The sequence below is a fragment of the Sphaerodactylus townsendi genome, linkage group LG10 (genome assembly GCF_021028975.2).
Source record: "Sphaerodactylus townsendi isolate TG3544 linkage group LG10, MPM_Stown_v2.3, whole genome shotgun sequence".
Classification (NCBI taxonomy): Eukaryota; Metazoa; Chordata; class Lepidosauria; order Squamata; family Sphaerodactylidae; genus Sphaerodactylus; species Sphaerodactylus townsendi.
In genome coordinates this window covers 12,113,737-12,136,694 of record NC_059434.1, presented here as the reverse complement: position 1 = coordinate 12,136,694, position 22,958 = coordinate 12,113,737, and the positions used below count along the sequence as shown (strand labels likewise).

Below are 22,958 nucleotides of genomic sequence, written 5' to 3'. Positions count from 1 at the left end.
GTAGCAGAGAGCTGGACTAGATGGACTCTGATCTGATCCAGCAGGCTTGTTCTTATGTTCTTATTTTGTGGAACCATTTAATGTTTTGTAACTGGCCCCCATGTCTACGACAGCCATTTTATGATTGCATTAGTCACCACTTTTTTTGCAAAATTCTAAAAAGTGCACACAAACATAAAAAGATTGGGGACCTCTGACCTAAGCAGTAAAATGAAATTAAAATAATGATGTATTCCAGTGATAGCAAAGCTTTTCGAGACCAAGTGCCCAAATTGCAACCCAAAACCCACTTATTCATTGCAAAGTGCCAACACGGCAACTGAATACTGAGGTTTTAGTTTAGAAAAAATGGTTGGCTCCAAGGCGTGCGTTACTCGGGAGTAAGCTTGGTGGTAGTCGGTGGTTTTGCTTTGAAGCAACCGTGCAACTCTTCCAACAGGTGAATCATGACCCTAGGAGGGTTTACTCAGAAGCAAGCCCCATTGCCAGCAACCGAACTTACTCCCAGGTAAAGGATCGCGCTTTAGTTCTTTGCATGAAAATCAGTGAGGTTTAACAGTGCTTAACAGGATTACCTACACTGCTTCCCCAAAACTAGGTCTTGGGTTTAATGCTTTAATAATGGTGAGCCCCAGCTGGCCCAGGCCAGCCTAGATGGGGATGGGACTCTGTTGCATTGACGTGGTAGCCCACAGAGGAGGAGCTCTGGAGGTGCCACCCTCCTGGCACCTGTGTGCCAGCTAGGTTACAGCTTGACTCACTGGATGTATCTTCCATTTTGTGAGTTCAGTGTTGAAATGGAATAGTCTGCTGATAGCTGGGGGAGGGGGCAATGGGCAACCACTTTGCGTATTGTTCACCGAGGGAGGCATGGCTGAGTGGCAAACAGAAGGTCTCATATTCAGTCTTCATTATCTGCAGTTTGGTAGTAAATGATGTGAAAGACTTTTATTGGAAAATTGGAGCTCCATTGTTAATTTAAGTAGACAGTACTTTATTTATTTTTTCAAATTTATATCCCGCCCAACCCCCGAAGGGCTCTGCCAGGACTGACCAATGTTCTGATTTCGTGTAGGGCAGCTTCATATGTTCATATTAGCAAATGCTTTACCACTGAGCCACAGTTCCACTCCACACACCTTTGCATCCTTTTCCTGTTGACCAAACATTTCCCAGATCTCTCTGTAAGTCCCAGGAGTTCCTCCTTGGTGACATTTTCTGAGCTTGCTCTGTCATCTCACCTGTTTATATCTGTCTTTTAAAAAATTGGGGGGGGGGGTTTCTGTGAAGCCTTGAGTGCATGGCCTTTGGAGAATCAAAGCACGAGGCTTTGAAACATTGGATCCACAGAAAAGTTTTTTAAACCATAAAATCATAAAATTAAACCATTAAAAAGCATAAAAATCATAAAATTAAAACCATAAAATTAAAAATCATAAAATGGTAGTCAGGAAGCATTTCAAGGGGGTGAATGCAAACAAATGGGGGGTGGGGTGGGGTTGAAAACGGCTTGCAAACGTTTTCAGTGACTTGTGCAGAAATGGCCATTATTCACCCTTGGCAGTCCTTTAGTTATTGGGACCATGGTGCCGAAAAGGCAATTCTTCTCGATTCCCCAAAAAACTAACTGAACCAGCGACAGACACCCTCTGATTGACAGCTACATTTACAGCTGTTTTAGACACACGGGGCACCATCAAACTGACGGAAAAGCATTGCAGATTATAATGTCCTTTTGTGTAACAAGAAAAGATGCCTTTTAGGTGTCCTGGTGACTATAAGAAAGCCTCCTCCCTAGGTTTACGTTGCTTATTGTGACCTATCCTAAGTCCTGTAGTCTGAGCTAATGATTGACAGGGGTTTTACAATCGCAAGCTTTTTTTTTTAACTCAAGCTTTGATAAGACACTTCAGCAGTTCGAATGAAGACAGGCTGTGCAGCAGGGAGCTTGGGGCGCTGAATGGATTTTCTCCCGTCTCCGTAAGAGAAATTTGACTTTTAACATATGCTGCAGCAAGACACACAATGTTTGTGCAACACTGGAAAGGAACTTTGGCTTTATGGGCACTGGTTTTTGTGCAGATCATGACTGGAAATGGACATGGACGGAAGATCCGTGTGGAATAAAGACCCCAATTTAAGTCCTGTGAATGAAACTCAGATGTTTCTATATGACACGTTCCCTCCAAAGTTCCTCTGGGGTGTAGGAACTGGCGCTTTTCAGGTGGAGGGCAGTCAGCGGAAAGATGGAAAAGGACCCTCAATATGGGAACATTTCATCCAGTCACCTCTCCGAGCTGGTTCCAGGATAGATGACTCCAGTGACAGCTACTCTCTCCTGGAAAAAGATTTGTCAGCTCTGGATTTTTTGGGTGTTTCTTCTTACCACTTCTCAATTTCATGGCCAAGACTCTTTCCCACTGGGATGGTCACAGCTGTCAACAAAAAGGGGCTCCATTATTACAACAGACTTCTCAATGCTCTTGTTCACAGACAGATCGAGCCCGTTGTCACACTCTACCACTGGGATTTACCTTTGGCACTGCAGGAGGAATATGGAGGCTGGAAAAATGAATCCCTCATTGATATTTTCAGGGACTTTGCTGTGTTTTGCTTCCAAGCCTTTGGGGATCGAGTTAAATACTGGATTACAATCCACAACCCTTACCTAGTTGCTTGGCATGGGTATGGCACGGGTATCCATGCTCCAGGAGAGAGGCAGGAAAGAGCAGCCGTCTACATTGTAGGACATAATCTGATCAAGGTAAAGTGTAGCCTGATTTCATTGTATCAGCAAAAGTATTATCATAGCAAGTGACAGTAATAAATAATCTTAATAGGCATCGCCTAAAAGGCTTCACGAAATGTCTTGCTGGGTTCTCTCTTGTCTGTTGGTGTAATGATTTTGCCACTAAATATAACATTAAACTATAGACTTAGGGCACAATTCAGCCCAAATGCATGCACTTCTTAAATCCAGCTGCTAAGCAGCTGCTTCAAACTACTGTCGTTACCAGTGATGTCAAATTAAATTCAGTGGGTTGGACCAAGCCAGCTTCTTCACTCAGTCTCGCTCAATTCCCCACCTTACTGTAGCCCTTATTCCAAATGGCTTTTCTCCTTGCAGGTCCCATAATGTCCAGTAGAACCTGTTTGGTCATCAAAAGGAATCTCATCCTTCCTTTTTCAGCAGTGGAATAGCTTGTTGGATTTAACCCATTGGGTCTTACCTCTGAATAAAGATTGTTATGTCCTTTTCCATTAAAATCAATAGGACTTAATCTCTAACTTTTGGTTTCATAGTGCTATTATTTATTTACAAAGATCTCAATACTCCACTTTTCTCCCCACTGGGGACTCCAAGGAGATGACAATCGCCTTCTCTGCTCCCTGTTTATCTTCACACGGTTTGCACTTCCTTCCACGCTTCATTGGTCTGGTCCACTAATATACTGAAATTATTAATACATCAAAATTATTTGATAAGCATAAACAAATGTTTATTGAACAGTCCAAAATCTGGTAAATTGTAGCTATAAGTGAAGCACCCATAAAGAATCATGAAATAATACATCCTAGCATGATAAAGTCTCATGGCAGGTAAATGGCCAACCTGCTGAATTAACAAGGTTACCAGGTTATTTTAAATTGTTTGAAGATAAATATGCTTTATGTCAATATTGAAGAATTTCAGAATGACATCAGCCCAATCCTGTTTTACGTGTGTAATTTTTTAATGGTAGGTTAACAACATACCTGCCTCTCCTTTACTACATTGAATTACGTACACCAAAGAAGCAATCCTTCCATTATTTACTTAATGCTCAGTGAAATTAGATGTAGCTCAGATCATAAATCTGTAAAGAGTAGTACTCTATATGACTTGTGTTTCTGCTGCCAGAAATGAAATTCAGCAATATCGTACCAGCAACTACATCAACTGAGAAATAACATATGTGTGGAAGTTCTGCAAGAAATACCTGTTAGGTTCTATTTTAATGGTAGCGTTACAGTTATTCAGTTCCCTTTCTCTTCCTTCCTCTCCTGTACAACTTTAATTCACCAACAGCTGCAAGTCCCAAAATACCTTTTTTTAAATAATAACAGGTGAAAAAATAGTACCTTCAAAAAATACTGCAGTACAGCCATGGCTACTCATTGTCTTCTACTTGGAGACCAGGCCGAAAGGAGAGGGGGAAAGACTTGAGAAATATTTGGACCTGGCATATTGTTAGGTGGTCCACATGCGGTTATCTTGCATGCTTATCCATGGCAAAAGAACAGAAGCATGTACTCCACCATCGCTAATCACATGACTAGTTTTGTGGCTGCCATGTTCATTGCTTCTCTCCCCTCATGGACCCTTTCTCTAGACTGTGTTGCAAAAGTAACAGCCATAATGACACTGGAGATATTGCCTCTAGAACAGTGATGGCAACCTTTTCGAGACCAAGTGCCCAAATTGCAACCCAAAACCCACTTATTTATCGCAAAGTGTCAACATGGCAAAAATGGTTGGCTTTGAGGCGTGCGTTCCTCGGGAGTAAGCTTGGTGAAGCAACGGTGCAATGCTTCGAATGGGTGAATCATGACCCATTGCCAGCAACTGAGCTTACTCCCAGGTAAAGGATCGTGCCCAGGCCAACCTAGATGTGTGTGGGGGGGTGATTTTCCACCCCCCCACATGATGAACTCTGTGCATGCATGCCCACAGAAAGGGCTCTGAGTGCCACCTCTGGCACCTGTGCCATAGGTTCGCCACCACTGCTCTAGAAGGACAGCGACTGTATAGGATAGTATCTGTGTGAGAGTTGGTGATAGAAGATAAATTAGGAATTATTTCCAACAAGCCACCAGTAATGGCCAATTGGCCATGCTGGTAGGGGCTGATGGGAATTGTAGTTCCTGAACATCTGGAGAGCCGCAGGTTCCCTACCCCTGACCTAGTGGTTAGAGAGCTGATCTGGCATAGTGATCAGGGTGCCAGACTGGGAACTGTGATGACCAGATTTGAATTCCCACTCTACCATGGAAGTTCATGCATGACCCTGAGACTGTCATAATCTCTCAGACTAACCCACCTCACAAGGATATTGTTGTGATGATAAAGAGGAGGCGTGACTGGAGAAATGATGCAAAAAGCTGCCCTAGGTCCTGATCAGGGGGAAAAGGGGGATAGCACTAATAAACAAACAAATGTTGTAATGAAAAGAACTCTTCAACACCCAACAGCTACCAACGCTGATTTTTAGATCTGGCATGTAAGCCCAAAGCAAAGAAAAAAATGGAACTTTATAGCATGACATGGCACTAGCTCTCTCACACAAAACTGCTAGTCCAGGGGTAGGGAACCTGCGGCTCTCCAGATGTTCAGGAACTACAATTCCCATCAGCCTCTGTCAGCATGGCCAATTGGCCATGGGAATTGTAGTTCCTGAACATCTGGAGAGCTGCAGGTTCCCTACCCCTGTGCTAGTCTGTCAGCCTACACATGCAGATGTGAAAACACAGATTGGACACTGATGGCCTACAGAAAAACAAGACCTAATTCTCAGCCAACCTAAAAAAAACTTATTTGGAGAGGATTTTCAAGTCTGGAAGCAAGTAACTGTTTACAAGACCATAATGGACATGGACAAGAACTGAACAATATGCATAGATAAAAAGTGAGAGTGGAAGGAAGGAAGGAAGGAAGGAAGGAAGGAAGGAAGGAAGGAAGGAAGGAAGGAAGGAAGGAAGGAAGGAAGGAAGGAAGGAAGGAAGGAAGGAGGAAGAAGGAAGAAGGAAGAAAGGAAGGGGAAGGAAGGAAGGAAGGAAGGAAGGAAGGAAGGAAGGAAGGAAGGAAGGAAGGAAGGAAGGAAGGAAGAAGGAAGAAGGAAGGAAGGAAGGAAGGAAGGAAGGAAGGAAGGAAGGAAGGAAGGAAGGAAGGAAGGAAGGAAGGAAGGAAGGAAGGAAGGAAGGAAGGAAGGAAGGAAGGATAAATGAGATCTGGCTCAGATGTATCACTGCAAAGAGCGAGGTGGTGAGCACTTCCTCACTGACACTCTGTATGCAGTAGCTGGATGAACATGCGTCAAGGATGCTCTAGGCCAGTGATGGTGAACCTATGACATACATGTCAAAGGTGACACATCATGACATTGTGGGTGATATGCCAGTGCTCACCAGCACCCAACAACTATTCTTCCAGTTAGAGTTGGGTCATTTTTATCATTCTTTGACATTTCTTTATATAACATATGGCACCACACATGATTGGACTGTATTTTTAAAAGTAAATGGATCTGTAAAGGATTGTTTCTCTTTGTTGGGGGGGTGACGAGGAGGTGACACGCTAGCAGTGTCAAATGAGGCATTTTCCAAATTTTTGACACCACGAGCCAAAAAGGTTCACCATCATTGCTCTAATCTGATCCTACATAGGGGGTTGGACTAGATGGCCTGTATGGCCCCTTCCAACTCTGTGATTCTATAAATGGCTTACATGTGGGAATGAGCCGTCACAGATCAGCCATTCTCAGGTAGAACACAAAGCACCATACATCATTTAATTCACATTAGGTTTCAGTCAGGAGGACCTCTACCTGTGATTTTGGTTCCTGCACAGGAGCATATAGGAGAAAATGTATACCCTGGATACCCTGGTCCTTTGGATACCATGGTCCCAAGCCATGTAGAGCTTTAAAAGTCAAAAACATCTCCTTGAATTGGGTTCAGAAGATCAGAAGCCAGTATAATTGCTGTAGAATTGGGGTTACGTGATGCTGATAACTGGCCCCAACCTGTAGCCTAGCCACAGCATTCTACACTACCTGCAGCCTCTAAGGGTAGCCCCAAGCAGAATGCATTTCAGTAGTCCAGCCTAACTGTAACTAAGGCATGAATCACTGTGACTAGATGAGACTGAGCCAGGAATGGGCATAGATAGCACACCAGCCAAATCTGGACAAAAGCACTCCAAATCACAGCAGCGACTTGAATTTCTAAAATGTTTATTGTGTTGAATGGCACTCCTAAACTGCAAACCTGGCTTTTCAATGGGAATTCAGCCCCATCCAAAGTAGAAAAGATCTCAAGTCTCTGGTTTGCCTTTCTATTAACCTAGAGCCCCTCTGTCCTGTAGACATTAAGTTTCAGCTTGTTCATCCTCATCCAGCCCATTACTAACTCCAAGCAGTAGTTCGGAACACCAACAGCTTCCTTGGGTGGAAAAGAAGACTAGAGTTAAGTATTATATGCATATTGGTGACACTACGGCCCAGACCTTCTGATGACTGCTCCCAGTGGCTTCATGTAGATATTGAATAGCATGGAGGGATATGGAACCCCGCAAGTTGACAGCCATGGAGCAGAGCAAGAATCTCCCAGCATCGCTTCCAGGACCTTCCACCCAGATAGGACTCAAACCACCATGAGGCAGCCCAGTAAGATACCACCATAAGCAATGGTATTGAAAGGCAGCTGAGAGATCCAGCAGAACTAGCAGAGTCACACTCCTCTGGTCTAGTTCTCGGTAGAGGTCATCAACCAAAGCAATCAAAGCATTCTCTGTTCCAAATTCAAATCCAGACTAAAACTGGATTTGAAATTACATATATAATTTATTTTCTCTTAACCACCAACTGCTCCTGAGAAGGATTTATGTGTCATATTTTTAATACTTCCTGATGAGGAAGATTAGCTGTCTCTGCATTTTCCATGTTATAATGCTGTGTATTCCAGAATTCTGGCTGTAGATGCTGCAAATGTTGTGAGGAGCATGATTGATAGCTGTCAGCTGAATGTCCAATTTATTTGCCTATCCATTGGTCACTTTGAACAGCTGTTCAGCAATTTTGCAGCTATGCTGTAGCTGTGGTGGTAGAGCTCAATTTACTTGTGGTGATGAAGTTTAATGTCCTTTCCTTTTGGAGACTTTTGTATCTGCCCAGCAGGTGAGATTGATTATACCTGGGATTATGGATGGGTAGGTCAGGTAATTAAACCTGTGAGGCCAAAACTTACATTGTCCTGTACTGTACTATTTGAATAGTTGCAAAGTAACAAACTGGTAAATGGTTCATGAACAGTGAACTAATCAATGAACAATAACCTCCCTATGTATTGTCGAAGGCTTTCACGGCCGGAATCACTGGGGTGCTGTGTGGTTTCCGGGCTGTATGGCCATGTTCTAGCAGGAGAGAATGCTGCTAGAACACGGCCATACAGCTCAGAAACCACACAGCAGCCCAATAACTTCCCTAGTTTGGTTTACAGACTGTAAACCAAACTGGTGTGTGTTGAAACATACTAACCAAACTGGTGTGTGTTGAAACATACTAACTGGTGTGTGTTGAAACATACTAGTCGGTGAATGAATTGTGAGAAGGTTACTCACAAAGTCTTGACATCGTAAATTTGTAAACAATAAAATTTGAAATTCTGCATAACGTTGCACCTCAGTGAAGAAGCCATGAATTGATAAGGCATGAGCTGAAGTGAAGACCTCTACAAAGTTGTAAAATAAAATTGTGTAATTGTGAAAACACCCAGTGATTTTTTGGGAGGTTCTTATTCGCTTTGGCACAGTACAGATAAAATTGTAGTTATCTAGTAACCTTTGTGGTTACTAGAAGTCAGAAACCTAATCTGGGTCTCCAGTCAGTGTAAGACCTTTGATACCACAAAAGGTATTGTCTTGAGTATGATCTTGACTGAATTAGGGGAAAAGATAGACCTTGTTTAAACTATCACTTAATCCTTTAGTTTCACCCACACAATGGGAAGGCAAATTAAGATAATCCTTTGCCTATGTAACTATCTGTAATCAATACTAATCACTGTTACTTCATGCATCTTCTATTGTAACTATGTTATTGGAAGAAGGATACTATAATCAATGGTATCAAAAACCACCAAGAGGAAAATGAACAGGGTTGCATTCCCCCTGTCCATCTCCCAGCGTATGTCATCCATCAGAGTGACCAAGACTGTTTCAGTTCCATAACCGGGTCTGAACTGGATTGGAATGGATTCACATAATCAGCATCATTCAGGTATCCTTGACATTGGCCAGATACCACTTGTTCAATCGCTTAGGTCAAGAATGGCACATTTGAGACTGGATGGTAGTTATTCAGATCTCCTGAATCCAGGGCAGGGTTTTTTTAGAACTCCCTCAAAAAATTCAAAAGCCACTTTTCTTGAGGCAACGTGTGGGAGAGGAGGGCAGACCGGTTGTTGTTTGGAAAAGGGATCAGGTGAGCCATTTGTACACTGTGGTTATCTTGACTACAGAGTCCAAAATGACATTCCCTTCTACTAATTTTTTTTTCTGCTGCCTTGCAAGCAATTGCTAGGAAAAAATAATTCAAACATAGCTAAATTGTTTTGGAATAGGTGCAGAAGACTAATGCTATGCAGATTTTTAAAGATCTGGTGATCTCTGGAATCTGTTCCCACACTAACACCATCAGCCAATGTCAAGAACCATGTACAAAACTGAGTAACTACACAATGGTTTTTAATATTTTAGAAATGAATATCTGCTCAGTGGTACATTCTTGGTACATCCAGGCATTCCAAAAGGTTATATATTAACTACTATACTTGCAGTAATATCAGGGAAATGTGCATAATTGAGTGCTATGTTTATTCAGAGCATAATGTCCAGTATTGATCATACCCACACTATCTGCTTAGCCTTAACATTTAGCTTTGATCTTCAAGGTGTAGAACAGATTAGGTAGTAAGCAGCAAGGAGGAGGCAGGGAAAACCTGGAATCGGGATTTGATAATGATAACGCAGTGGGCTTTTATGCACAAGGGGTCTCCTTCACATTGAGTGTACATAGGCTTTGATTCTCAGTTATGCATACATTGTGCCCTCTTTGGCGGTCACGCTGATCTCAGATCAGAGAATCCCCACATTTTCCAAAACCTGTTTAAGTGCAACATTTTCTCTCCCTTTGCAGGGAAAGCGAAAGAGATCCAAGTGTGTTAGGCTTTCTTCAGGTTTTCTGACTCCTCTCAACTTCCCCTGCCCACACCACAGCAGTTCTACCCAACCTTTGGGCCACCATTTTAAAACAGTCAGAAGGGCTTTTTAAAAAAAATTAATGTTGAAGGTCTATCATGAAATTGACAATGTCAAGCGAAGTAATACTAGACCAAAGTTGGCTCCCCCAAAAAGGTGGCAGGCAACCTCCCCAATTAGCAATTGCACAGAAAGAACTAGGAAGCAGGGGGCAAGCAAAATGATGGATTGGATTAGATAGGGACACTTTGCAATAGGAGAATCACAGGAATATGACAGGGGAAAAAACCACTGCAAACCAAACAGCTGTGAGGAAAGTACAGCATACATAAATGGCCAGTGACTGTTTTGTGCTTGTTCAAGTTGCAGTTAATCTGTTGCAATGGGCTATCAATGGGACCTCAAGTCAAAGCTGATTATCAAAAATAAGAACCAAGAGAGACAGGCATCTGTTTGGAAGAGGGTATCACCCCCTTCTGAACTTGTTTTTTTTTTATGTATCATATTGCTTGTCCTGAAAGGAATGCAGAGCAGAAAATATAGGGTTATCCCATTTTACATTCACAACAATCCTACATCAAGATTAAGCTGAGAGATAGCTCGTGGTCATTCTTCTATGCTAGTTCTTATTGTATTGAGTCCGCAGGTTGGGTCTGGGATCCCACCCTGTGTCACTGTCAGGTGTAAGTTGCAGATTCTCCTCGTTCCCTGTGCATGTATTGCCCAATTTGGACTAGGACTACAGTACACATTTCAGCCTTTCCTCCCTGTGCCATTTTCCTGAAACAGTATTATTTATTTATTTATTTATTCATTCATTCATTCATTCATTCATTCATTCATTCATTCATTCATTCATTCATTCATTTTGCCGTCAAGTCACATCTGACTTATGGCCACCCCTCGTTGGGTTTTCAAGGCAAAATATGTTTGGAGATAGTTTGTCATTGCCATTGCTTGCCTCCATATCATGATCCTGGTATTCCTTGGAGGTCTCCCATCCAAACACTTGTCAGGTCAGGGCTGAAAGTATGTGACTGGTCCAAGGTCTCCCAGCAAATTTCCTTGGCAGAGTGTGGGTTTGAACCCGGGGTTGCCCAGATCTTAGTCCGAAACCTTAACATTACCCTATGCTGGCTCTCTTGAAACAGTCAGGGGAGGGGAGGGGAGTATTATTGATCCCTTTGGGGAAACCAATGTGAATCCTGGGAAATACATGAGCTTCCCCCAGACACATTTCAGGTTGGTACTAGTGGGCTTGGGAAGGCTGAGGCCTGCAACCCTTTTTCTTTGTGTGCCATGGTCCTGATCCAAATTGGGAATCATGCACATGGGCATTAAAGAAAACCCACAGCTCACATCTGACTGGGCTCTAGACACAACCTGTGCACACCATAAATGTCATGACTGGGCAGAGATATGACTCATCGGTCCCTAGTTTTATGCGGCTTTCTTTCCTTCCCTCCATTTCAAAGGTTAACATTAATGTCTAGACCTTGAACAAATGTTCTGACGTAGATTGTAGCGTTGAAAACTCATCAAACAGCTGACGCAGGATTGCTCCAAGTTGTTATTCTCTAGGATTCTTCGGCATTGCTACCTGTTCTCGGTTTAGGAGAACAGAAAAGTTAAACAAGTAAAGGCGCTTAAAAGTACTCTGTGTGGCAAACTGGAAAAAGTACAGGGTAACTCTAGGGCTTTTGTGGGGGCACCAATGAATAAAATAGAATTCTAAGTATACAACTGCAGGGCCTGCAAGGACATATGGGGGGGATCTTATTTTTCCTCAGCCTGGGGGTATTTTGAGTCCCCTGTTTTCCTCCTGTATGATGTTTATTTTGATTTTCATTGTCCTCCCCACTCCCAACCACCTCCAGCCAACTTTTCAGTGAATAGCCTATGTCCTGACCTGAAGATGAATGGTTGCCTCTGTGTGTGTGTTTTGAAGCACTGAAATATTGATATATCCATATACTGTTATAATGACAGGTCCAGCCAATTCTCTTAATTCCCAGCTTTCTTATCTCCTTCTCTTACTGAGATATAAGGAAAAAGATATTTCTCCATGAGGGAAGAAGCTAGAAGAGAAGAAGAAGAAGAGTCTGGATTTATATCCCCCTTTCTCTCCTGTAAAAGGCTCAAAGGGGCTTACAATCTCCTTGCTCTTCCCCCCTCACAACAAACACCCTGTGAGGTAGGTGGGGCTGAGAGAGCTCCAAGAAGCTGTGACTAGCCCAAGGTCACCCAGCTGGCATGTGTGGGAGTGTACAGGCTAATCTGAATTCCCCAGATAAGTCTCCACAGCTCCGGCGGCAGAGCGGGGAATCAAACCCGGTTCCTCCAGCTTAGATACATGAGCTCTTAACCTCCCTACGCCACTGCTGCTCCCTACGCCACTGCTGCTCTGCTAGAGACTTACTTTCCTTTAAATGAAAGTTGGGAATTCAGAGAACCTGATGAACCTATCATTACAACGATATATGGATCTATCAATATTTTAGTGCCTTACTTTTTTATGTAGTCATAATATTGATATATTGATATAAGCATGTGAAAAATAGGGGTGTGTGCGTGCTGTGGTGCTACTGATAACAACACCCTTCATTGAAAATCCTGACTATTTAGGACATTTGGTTTTCAAAAAAAAGATTCTGTATCTAAGAAAATGCAGAGGGCAGATGTGTGAAAGAACCGTGCTCAAACTGATTCCTGCATTTGTGGACAGACTGCCAAGAAAATCAGGAGTCAGCTGAGCATACAGAAAAGCTGAATGTTTTGGAACCCAAAACAAATTGAGATAGGTTTGTATCTTGTGTTTTTTTATGAGGATTATGATTATAGATTGCAAAAATTTCATTATTTTTGCATATCTCCCCCCCCAAAAAAAAATTAAAAGGGGCTTTCGCATTCTGAGCTGACTTAGTTTGCTGAGTCATTGACAATCAAAGCATTTCCCAAGGTCTGTCAGCATTTTTTCTCCCAGTAAAGAGACATTCTCTTCTTCACAAGGCAAAAATGTCCATCTCAGAGGTAAGGTAAACTCCAGATAATCTGACAGGCACCTTTATCTAAGGGAGGAGAGGTCAAATTACCCTGTGTAAGTCAAATATGTTTTAAAAGGCTTTGCCCCAAGCCTTATAAACAAAGATGATACACTTCATCCCATTCCCAATATTGCTATGCTTTTGCCCAGCGCTGCTCATCCTGCAATCGCAAAGGTTGACCTCAGTGATAGCTTGCTCAAATAATGGATGTGAAGATGTGAAACAAAGGGCATCCAGGTAGAAAACAACAAGCTAGTCTTAAGCTATGGGCAGGTGCAATGCTGAGTTACACAGACATTTCCCACGTGGTAGGAAGGCAGGAAGGATGGCCTGTCCAGTAGACCCCCGTAGATGATTGTCTAGGGCACCATCCAGTCTAGGGCACTATCCACTCACTTGCCCGCTGACAGCATTGGTAGGGTTGCCAACTTTGGGCTGAGAAATTCTTGGATGTTGGAGCATGGGAAGGGGAGAGTTTAGCAGAAAAGAAATCTCAGCAGGGTATAATACCATCTTCCAAAGCAGCCATTTTCTTTATGGGAAGTTGGTCAGGTCCAGTCCTATTGGATCAAAACCAGAGGTGGGATCCAGCAGGTTCTCACCAGTTCCCGAGAGTGGGTTACTAATTATTTGTGTGTGCTGAGAGGGAGTTACTAATTGGGTCCGCTTTTCCATCTCCATGCCCTCACCTCCCCGAGAGGCATACTGCCTTTGAACGTGAAGGTTCCATATAGCAATTGTGACTAATAATGTAACTCCCTGAACTGGGTTAATCCCTTTCAGGTACTGCAATTCATTGATTCTCAGCCTTTCGTACCTTTTATCTCACCAGTGTGTTTTATCTCACCAGTCTCTATCAGTGTGTTTCACCATTGCTGTGTTCAGATTTGTGAGTTGGGGCATTTTCTATAATGTGATGATGATTTAGAAATGACCTGGTGCAAAATAATTTTTGGGGGTCGTGCCCAGGGCTCAGGTTTGCCTAGGTACGCCTCTGCCCCCTTTGCTGAGGGGGGGCTGGCGAGGGAATCTGTTACTAAAATTTTTGGATCCCACCACTGATCAAAACCCTTATTTCTGTACTGCAAATGTATCTGTATCTCTTATGTTGTAGACATTACCAAGAAATGTTAATTATGGTATGTTATTTTTCTTCTCTGAAAGCTAAAATGTTTAGCCAAAGAGCATTTCTACTTTTGAATACATACGATTTCTGCTTAAGCAGACTGAACATCCCGGACTTGCTAGAGCAGGGGTCTGCAACCTGCGGCTCTCCAGATGTTCATGGACTACAATTCCCATCAGCCCCTGCCACCATGACCAATTGGGGCTGATGGGAATTGTAGTCCATGGACATCTGGAGAGCCGCAGGTTGCAGACCCCTGTGCTAGAGCTTGGAAACTGAAGCAGTCAGTCTTAAGAAAGACCAGGGTTCCTATACAGAGGAAGGCAATGGCAAACCACCACTGAAAACCCATGAGGGGTCATCATGAGTTGGGTGCAACTAAATGATGCTTGATGTATTATATTTTCTTCCTCAGGCTCATGCAAGAATCTGGCATCATTACAACAAGCATTTCCGGCCGCATCAGAAAGGATTTCTGTCAATAACGCTGGGATCCCACTGGATTGAGCCCAACCGCTCCAAGGACACCTCAGACATCACCAAGTGTCAGCAGTCCATGCAGACAGTGCTAGGGTGGTTTGCCAACCCAATCCATGGAGATGGAGATTATCCCGAAGAGCTAAAAAGTGAACTCGCTGACATCTTGCCCAATTTTACCAGGACAGAGAAAAATCATATAAAAGGAACTGCTGATTTCTTTGCTTTTTCCTTTGGCCCGAATAATTTTATACCACGAAACATGTTACCTAAAATGGGGCAAAATTTCTCACTCAACCTAAGAGAAGTACTAAACTGGATTAAATTGGAATATCGCAATCCTAGAATCTTTATTGCAGAAAATGGGTGGTTTACCAAAAGCGATGTCAAAACAGAAGATACCACAGTCATCTACATAATGAAGGGTTTCATTAATAAAGTCTTACAAGGTTTGTAAATCACTTAAAAAAAAGAATACTATATGAGCTTCAAAAGATTGAATTCAAACCAGACAGTAAGAGGGATCTATTTTATGTCTCATGTATGCAGAAAAATGTAAGAGCTATATCGTTACTTCAACCTTAACATCTTTGTGTATTTTAAAGGGCATTCCACAAATTATGCTGCCATAAACCCAGTGGTGGGATCCAAAAATTTTAGTAACAGGTTCCCATGGTGGTTGGATTCAAACAGTAGTGTAGCGCCAATGGGGCTGGGTGGGGCACGGCAGGGGTAGGGGCGGGCATTCCGGGGCGGGGCATTGCTGGGCGGGGCTGTGGCAAGGACTCAGCCGCTGTGCCGGTCCTTGGGCGGGAAACGAATGCACACAGGCGCAGGCTGCCAAGCACACAGGTGCACCTCCTGCTAGACTGCTTCAAGTTCTGTGCGCTACTGCTGAGGAGCGGAGGAGGGGCGTAACTAAGGCAAAAATCACGTGGCAAAATTACCAATTAGTAACCCCCTCTCGGCACACACAGATAATTAGTAACCTACTCTCAGGAACCTGTGAGAACCTGCTGGATCCCACCTCTGCATAAACCAGTTGTGTCCCCAGGAGAGAATCTTCACACTTCTGTCTATAAAGATGGGGCCTGGTATTCCCCACTTTGTGTAACAGTCATATGTGAGATGCATGCTCTCCTCAATTTCCACCAACTGTTGCCTAATTTTGGATCAGGATCACAAAGCATGTGGAGCAGGAGCTTCACCACCCTCCCAGCATCTCAAATACCACTTTCCTGACCAGAAATAATTCGGGGTAGTGCTATTTAGCTGACTGGGGAAATCCACATGTATCCCAGAGAAGATATGGGTTTCCCCAGAATTCCAAATAGCCCGTCCCACTCGACCATTTCAGGTTGCAGAACTGGCGTGGGAGAGAGCCACCTCATGGTTTTAATGATTATTTAAATGGAGGGAGCCTATGTAATTTGTTGTTGTGTATTTGTATGGGTTGCTCCCCAATCTAGCATTGTGTTAATTATGTTGTACACCGCCCGGAGCCCCTTGGGGATAGGGCGGTATAAAAATCTAAATAATAAATCAATAAATAAAATTAAAATGGTGATACTACTGGCTGCATTACAAAATGTACATGTAAGATGTAAGTAATATTATTGCTTGAAAGGAGCCAATATCAACTCTCCGGAGCAATTTATGGAGGAGAAAACAACCATGTGGAGAAAAGGGCACCCAGGGTAGGCACAAAACTCCTGTTGAACATCTGCTTCCAAATTCCTTGTGTTGTTGCTCAACAAGCACAAGGAGTTTCTAATGCATAAAGAGGGCCGTTGTGACAACTGATTCTTCATTTGCCCATAATGTTTTGAAGAACTAACCTTAGGGAGTTCAGATACTGTATCCTGTACTCTCATGAGAATGTAAGGTCACAGATCCTGTACTCTCGTGAGAATGTAAGGTCACAGCAAACTGAACATGCCTTCTGACCAGAGGTGGGATCCAGCAGGTTCTCACTAGTTCCCGAGAGTGGGTTACTAATTATTTGTGTGTGCCAAGAGGGGGTTACTAATTGGGTCCACTTTCCCATCTCCACGCCCTCACCTCCCCGAGAGGCATACTGCCTTTGAACGTGAAGGTTCCATATAGCAATTGCGACTAATAATGTAACTCCCTGAACTGGGTTAATCCCTTTCAGGTACTGCAATTCATTGATTCCCAGCCTTTGGTGCCTTTTATCTCACCAGTCTCTATCAAAGAACCTGTGTGTTTCACCATTGCTGTGTTCAGATTTGTGAGTTGGGGCATTTTCTATAATGTGAAGATGATTTAGAAATGACCTGGTGCAAAAAAAATGTTTGGGGTCGTGGTGGGGTGGCTGCCCATGGGGGGGGGGGCATCCAACTCAGGTTTTGCCCGGGGTGAGTCTAGGTACGCCTCTGCCCCCTTTGCTGAGGGCGGCTGGCGAGAGAACCTGTTGCTAAAATTTTTGGATCCCACCACTGCTTCTGATTGTCTGAAGGGGCCAGGTTCTGCGATTAGAACAAACCCGAATGTCACAGATCAGTGCTCATTCTTGCATGGGGGTTACAAATAGCTCCAACACTTCCCTCAGCAGGAAGGGAGGACGTATATTCTCTTAATGGTGGTCCAATTCCTGCACGTATGTTTCCCAGTTTGGACTTATGTTGACCTATCTGTGCAGTTCTATCATTGCAAGATGGGATAGCACCATTCTCCAGGACTTTATTTCTCAGATATGCAGGCCAGAATCCAAAGTGCAATGAATGCATGCATGTATACGTATCTTTCATGTTTGAGAAACTTGGCTCAACCAAATTTCCAAATGAGAGCACAGAGGTGTTAAGAGGCATCTATCACTTCCACAAATCGTGTGTTGTGGGTAAGAGTAGCATTGTGTTGGGTTTTTTAAACAATGATAATTTTGGACATGGCTCTGAAACTCAATAGAGAGCAAGCTTGGCCTTTTTAGGGGACTGATTCCATTCAGTTCACCAAGAAGCCCCTTGTGGCCACCCACTTTCCCAGGTGACAGGACCGGGAGGACCCTCTATGAAAGGTTTTCTCAAAACAGAAATGAGGTCATACACATATAGGAAAATGCCCCTGATCTGAAACCATCTTACCCTGTACACATGTGATACAAACCACATTCTGTATTATCTCATATGGGCTTTTGCATTGATTTCCCTTCCGCAGCTATCAAGTATGACAAGATTGATGTATTTGGTTACGCTGCTTGGTCTCTCTTGGATGGATTTGAATGGCAACATGCTTACAACACCAGGCGAGGATTATTTTACGTTGATTTCAACAGTAAAGAAAAAGAACGGATTCCTAAGTCATCTGCATTGTATTACAAGCAAATCATACAAGAAAATGGCTTTCCTAAAAAGGAGTCAACGCCAGCTTTACACGGTCAATTTCCCTGTGATTTCCTTTGGGGCATGACAGAGTCTGTTATCAAGGTAAGCATCCGCAGGCCGTGGTCAGAGGTTTCTCAGTATCACATACAAAAACAGTTTGTTCCTTTTGCTCTTCCCTTCTCCTGTCTAATTCAACTGAGCACTTCTCAGTTTGATCAAGCTCCACTTGGTGATATCTGAATGCAAACTGGAGTTTGTTTCCCGCCCATTCTCCACTCTATGCTGGATTAAGTAAAGTCTAGAATCCTGGCCTGTAGTGGGAAACAAACTCTACTTTGTCAGAGTCCCCAAATGTCATGTCAATTTGAAGCCTGGTGTCAAGAAATTCAATCACTGTCAGAACTTTAAAACAGGTCTGTGAAATGTTTTCTGTCTCATTTAATTGGAAGCCCTGTCATAATTAGATTCTGTCTCACCTGTTTGATGTTGTGAGAGTGAGCAGGGAGTATTAGCTACCTGCCTCAGCCTCTCTAAATATTAAAGAGATGTATCAATGGGAGTATAGTATATAGATCGAGAGAAGTTATTGTACCTCTCTATTCTGCATTGGTTAGACCTCACCTGGAATACTGTGTACAGTTCTGGGCACCGCAATTCAAGGAAGATATTGACAAGCTGGAACAGGTCTAGAGGAGGGCAACCAAAATGGTGAAAGGTCTGGATTCCATGCTCTATGAGGAGAGACTTAGGGAGCTGGGTATGTTTAGTTTGGGGAAAAGGTTAAGAGGCGACATGATAGCCATGTTTAGATATTTGAAGGGATATCCTATTGGTGAGGGAGCAAGCTTGTTTTCTGTTGCTCCAAAGACTAGGACCAGGAGTAATGGGTTCGAGGTGAAGGAAAAAAGATTCCACCTAAACCTCAGGAAAATCTTTCTGAAAGTAAGGGCTGTTCGACAGTGGAATTCACTACTTCAGAGTGTAGTGGAGTCTCCTTCTCTGGAGGTTTCTAAACAGAGGCTTGATGGCCATCTGTCAGAAGAGCTTTAATTGTGTGTTCCTGCATTGCAGGGGTTTGGATTCATGGCCCTTGGGGTCTCTTCCAACTCTAAGATTCTATGTTATTCTTTCAATTTATTAGCTTCCCTCTCCCGAAGGGTGGTGTACAACATTTAGTATAAAATAGAATATAACAATATTAAAACCTAAACAGCATTAAAACATAACCAGTAAAACCAACAGGATACAGATGGCGATAAAAAAGCCCCCACCCCCAGCCGAGCCCACTGGAGACCGGGATGAAGGAACATACTTCAGCCCGGCTGGCCAAATGCCTGGTGGAACAGGTCCATTTTGCAGGCCCTGCAGAAACTCAACAAATCCCGCAGGGGCCTGGTCTCTCTAGGGAGCCTCTTCCACCAGAAGGGGAGGCCAGAACTGTAAAGGCCCTAGCCCTAGTAGAGGCCAGCTGAACTTGTTTTAGGCCAGGGACCTCTAATATAAGGTGACCAGCCGTCCCGATTTTTGCGGGACACTCATGCTTTTGCGCGATGTGTCCCGCGTCCCGCCGGGCTTTGACATTGTCCCGATTAAGGCTGTGCTCCTGCGGCAGCGCCCACGCGGCCGCAGGAGCATTGACCGTACTACTGAGTGGCGCTCCCGTCAGGAAACAGAAGCGCCCCAGAAGGCACTGGCGGCAGCGCGAGGAGGAAGCCTCCCGCACTCGCCGCGAGTGCCTTCTGGGCAAGCCCCTCGTTTCACAACCGAGGCTTGCCGCCGCAGGCTGTGCTCATGGATAACCTCATCTTGACGTCTTGTACTTGTACTTTTCCAAAAAGCACCTGGCTCATAGTGCCTTACTCTAATAGGTACTCCTCCGATGATCCGAGGGTCCTAACGGTGCAATATGGGGAGATGCGGTCCCAAGACTGCAGGTCCAAGGTTGTAGGTATAAGTATGACCAGAAGCTTGGCTCTGGAAAGTTCCGCCGGTGGCTCTGGTGGTTTGAATTAGGTTCAACTGACCATGATTGATGAATCCTTATAACAAAACTTACTATGGGGCTAGAGTTACCCTACCTGAACTTGAATACCACCTGAAATGCTGTAAATCTCTTTTCGGTAACTTACGGCTTGCTGCAGAAGAAACTAAGGCCAACGCTAAATGGATTTCTAGAACTGTGCTAATATTTGTATATTTGTGAGTGCTTTATTCTGTTTTATGCTTCAGTTAATCTTCTGCTATTTATACACATGTAATTATTCATGCTGACTTTTTTCATGCTTTTCATGCTTACTTTTTTATCTTCTTTTTATAAAATGTTTTTAAAATGTCTTTGGTCTGCTGTGTATCCACTTACTCTCGAGAACCCGTGTGAGCTGGGTGGCAAAAAGGCTGTTTTCTTGACACCTGGTGAAAGTGGGAACACTTCAGTCTTACTGAGAAGAAATATAAGATGATAAGAAATATAAGAAACAAAACTGACTTTCTCGTGAAATTAATTTAATTGTCGGCTGGACGTGTAGCCTTTTAACTCCCTGTTCAGGTACACAGGAAGAAAAAGTCATTTGAGCATCTACAAAAATAAAAAGGCGAAAGTGTGTTTTACGGTAGTCTCACTGTGATCCAAAGTCCTGCTGCTCATAAACCCAAGATTTAATTGTGGAATCATCAAACTGGGAAACAAATATACACCACTGCTTTAAACCAGGACCATCTACCATCTCCAGAATAAGGCACTTGCTAACCAAGTAATCAATAGATTTTTCAACTCAGGAAGTTAAATTATAGGCTTCAAAAAGGAGCTAAATGTATTTTATGTACACAGTATTTTATGTACACAATTGGACTTCACGTATTTTTTCTTTTGCAGCACAATATCTGTTGCAGCAAAGATATACATCAGCACAAAATGACCTACTCTCTCAGTGATCCCCCTAAAACACCATCTGCCATGGCAGATTTTAACTGTAAGCAGAGAATGGGAAGAAATCAGTGACTTCCCTTCTGTTCATGCAGAAGTTCGCTTGAATCAAAGTCACTGACTTCTTTAAAGCCTTTGTTTCCATATTCAGTGTGAGAGGTAGTTTGCATAGCCAGAAGAGAGATAAGGCATCAGGAAATATCAGTAAGCACTTTTAATCTCTGAGAAGTCTGAGCAACTCAGCCTTCACTAGTCACTGGGGAGAAAAAAAGAAACAGAACCCTAGCCCATACATATCCCATATGTAATGATGAAATATCAATGTGTAGCAACAGATAGATGGGCAGTGTACAGTATTTTCTTTATTAGCTTCAGCAGAAAGCCTTGTTCAGTCAGCACTGGGTAATTTAACTAAGAACCAAATGGATTCATCTGAGAAACAAATTAAAAGCTATGTAAAGAAAACAATACAGTCACTAACCAGATAGACCATATTTGTTAGAGACCACAAGGAAGAGCAAAGATAAACATCGCAAAAATATCGGCACCAGGGGCCATGCATTTACTTATTGCAGGGAGTGCCTTACAATCTCTTGTTGCCATTAACGTAATGTTTGAGCTCCATTTTCTCTCATGCCTGCATTAAACTCTCCCCTTTTAAAAAATCTCACTTATTATCTCATTTGTATTTACAGGCTGAATCTGTTGCCTCATCTCCCCAATTCCGTGATCCAAACCTGTATCTCTGGAACATTACTGGAGATGGGCTTTTCCATCAGGTGAAGGGAGTCCAGTTGAAAACCCGTCCGGCTCAGTGTACAGATTTTGTGAGCATTAAAAAGCAGCTGGAACTGTTGTCAAAAACAAAAATCACGCATTATAGATTTGCACTCAATTGGTCTCTGCTTCTACCCAGTGGAGGGTTGTCGTCCATCAACACGCAAGTCCTTCGATATTACCGATGTATGGTTAGCGAGATGATCAAAGCCCAAATTAGCCCTGTGGTCACTTTATATTACCCAACCCACCGCTCTTTGGGTCTTCCGGGGCCTTTAATTCAGAATGGAGGATGGTTAAACCAGTCTACTGTTCAGGCTTTCAGAAACTATGCAGAAGTGTGTTTTCAGAAGCTTGGGCACTTGGTTAAATTCTGGATCACAATAAACGAGCCCAATCGACTCAGTGATATTTATAACAACAGTAGCAATGATACTTATCAAGCAGCGCACAATTTACCTGATATTACATGCCATGGCAACGCGTCTATGATAAAAAATGAATCCCCTTCAGCATGGTCAGGTGTCTCTGTCTCTGCATTCTGATTGGGCAGAGCCCGCCAATCCCTTTCTTGACACACACCGGAAGGCTGCTGAAAGATTTCTCCAGTTTGAAATTGCTTGGTTTTCAGATCCAATTTTTAAGACAGGTGATTACCCGGTCGCCATGAGAGAACACCTTGGCATTATGGAGCAATAGGAGGCCTCTCTGGCTCTGCGCTGCCACATTTCACAACGGAGAAAAGAGAGGTGCTGTGATTTTTATGCCCCTGGAATCACTTCCTCCACAAGGTTTGTGATCCTGCAGGGGACAAAAATGGAAGTCGAGATGCAATTCGATTGGGATGTGGCGTTTCTCCAAGACTTGACCTACCTAAATTCCCCGTCTCGCTCAGCAGTAGTGCCAGAGGGGTTACGCAAAATGCTAAACTGGGTTAAGAAGCGCTACGGAAACATCGATATCTACGTGACAGCCAATGGGATAGATGACCACTCTTTAAATAACGATGAACTTCGAAAATACTACATTGAAAAATACATACAAGAAGCCTTAAAAGGTGAGTGAGGGGGGAAAGGGTAATTGGTCTGCCCGTACCTTTGCTGACCCTCATTGCAGGGCTGAGGTGGGAAGGCATAGACCCGTGGTGGCGAACCTTTGGCACTCCAGATGTTATGGACTACAATTCCCATCAGCCCCTGCCAGCATGCTGGAAGGGGCCAATGGGAATTGTAGTCCATAACATCTAGATATA

The 22,958-nt window shown here is 43.3% G+C and overlaps 2 protein-coding genes across 2 annotated transcripts in view; one reads left to right on the top strand and one right to left on the bottom strand.

The window, feature by feature from the left end:
• Positions 1-2,095: 2,095 nt before the first annotated feature.
• The window catches only part of KLB (klotho beta), a 22,555-nt gene continuing 1,692 nt past the window's right edge, over positions 2,096-22,958 (top strand). The window contains 7 exon segments of the mRNA XM_048508713.1: positions 2,096-2,764; positions 14,601-15,111; positions 17,840-18,108; positions 21,625-22,164; positions 22,166-22,402; positions 22,405-22,460; positions 22,462-22,763. Coding sequence (XP_048364670.1) covers positions 2,096-2,764; positions 14,601-15,111; positions 17,840-18,108; positions 21,625-22,164; positions 22,166-22,402; positions 22,405-22,460; positions 22,462-22,763 — 2,584 coding nt within the window.
• RPL9 (ribosomal protein L9) overlaps positions 20,568-22,958 on the bottom strand; it is a 16,265-nt gene continuing 13,874 nt past the window's right edge. The window contains exon 8 of the mRNA XM_048509337.1: positions 20,568-20,581. The gene's annotated coding sequence lies outside the window, so the exon portion shown is untranslated. The remainder of the gene's footprint in view (positions 20,582-22,958) is intronic.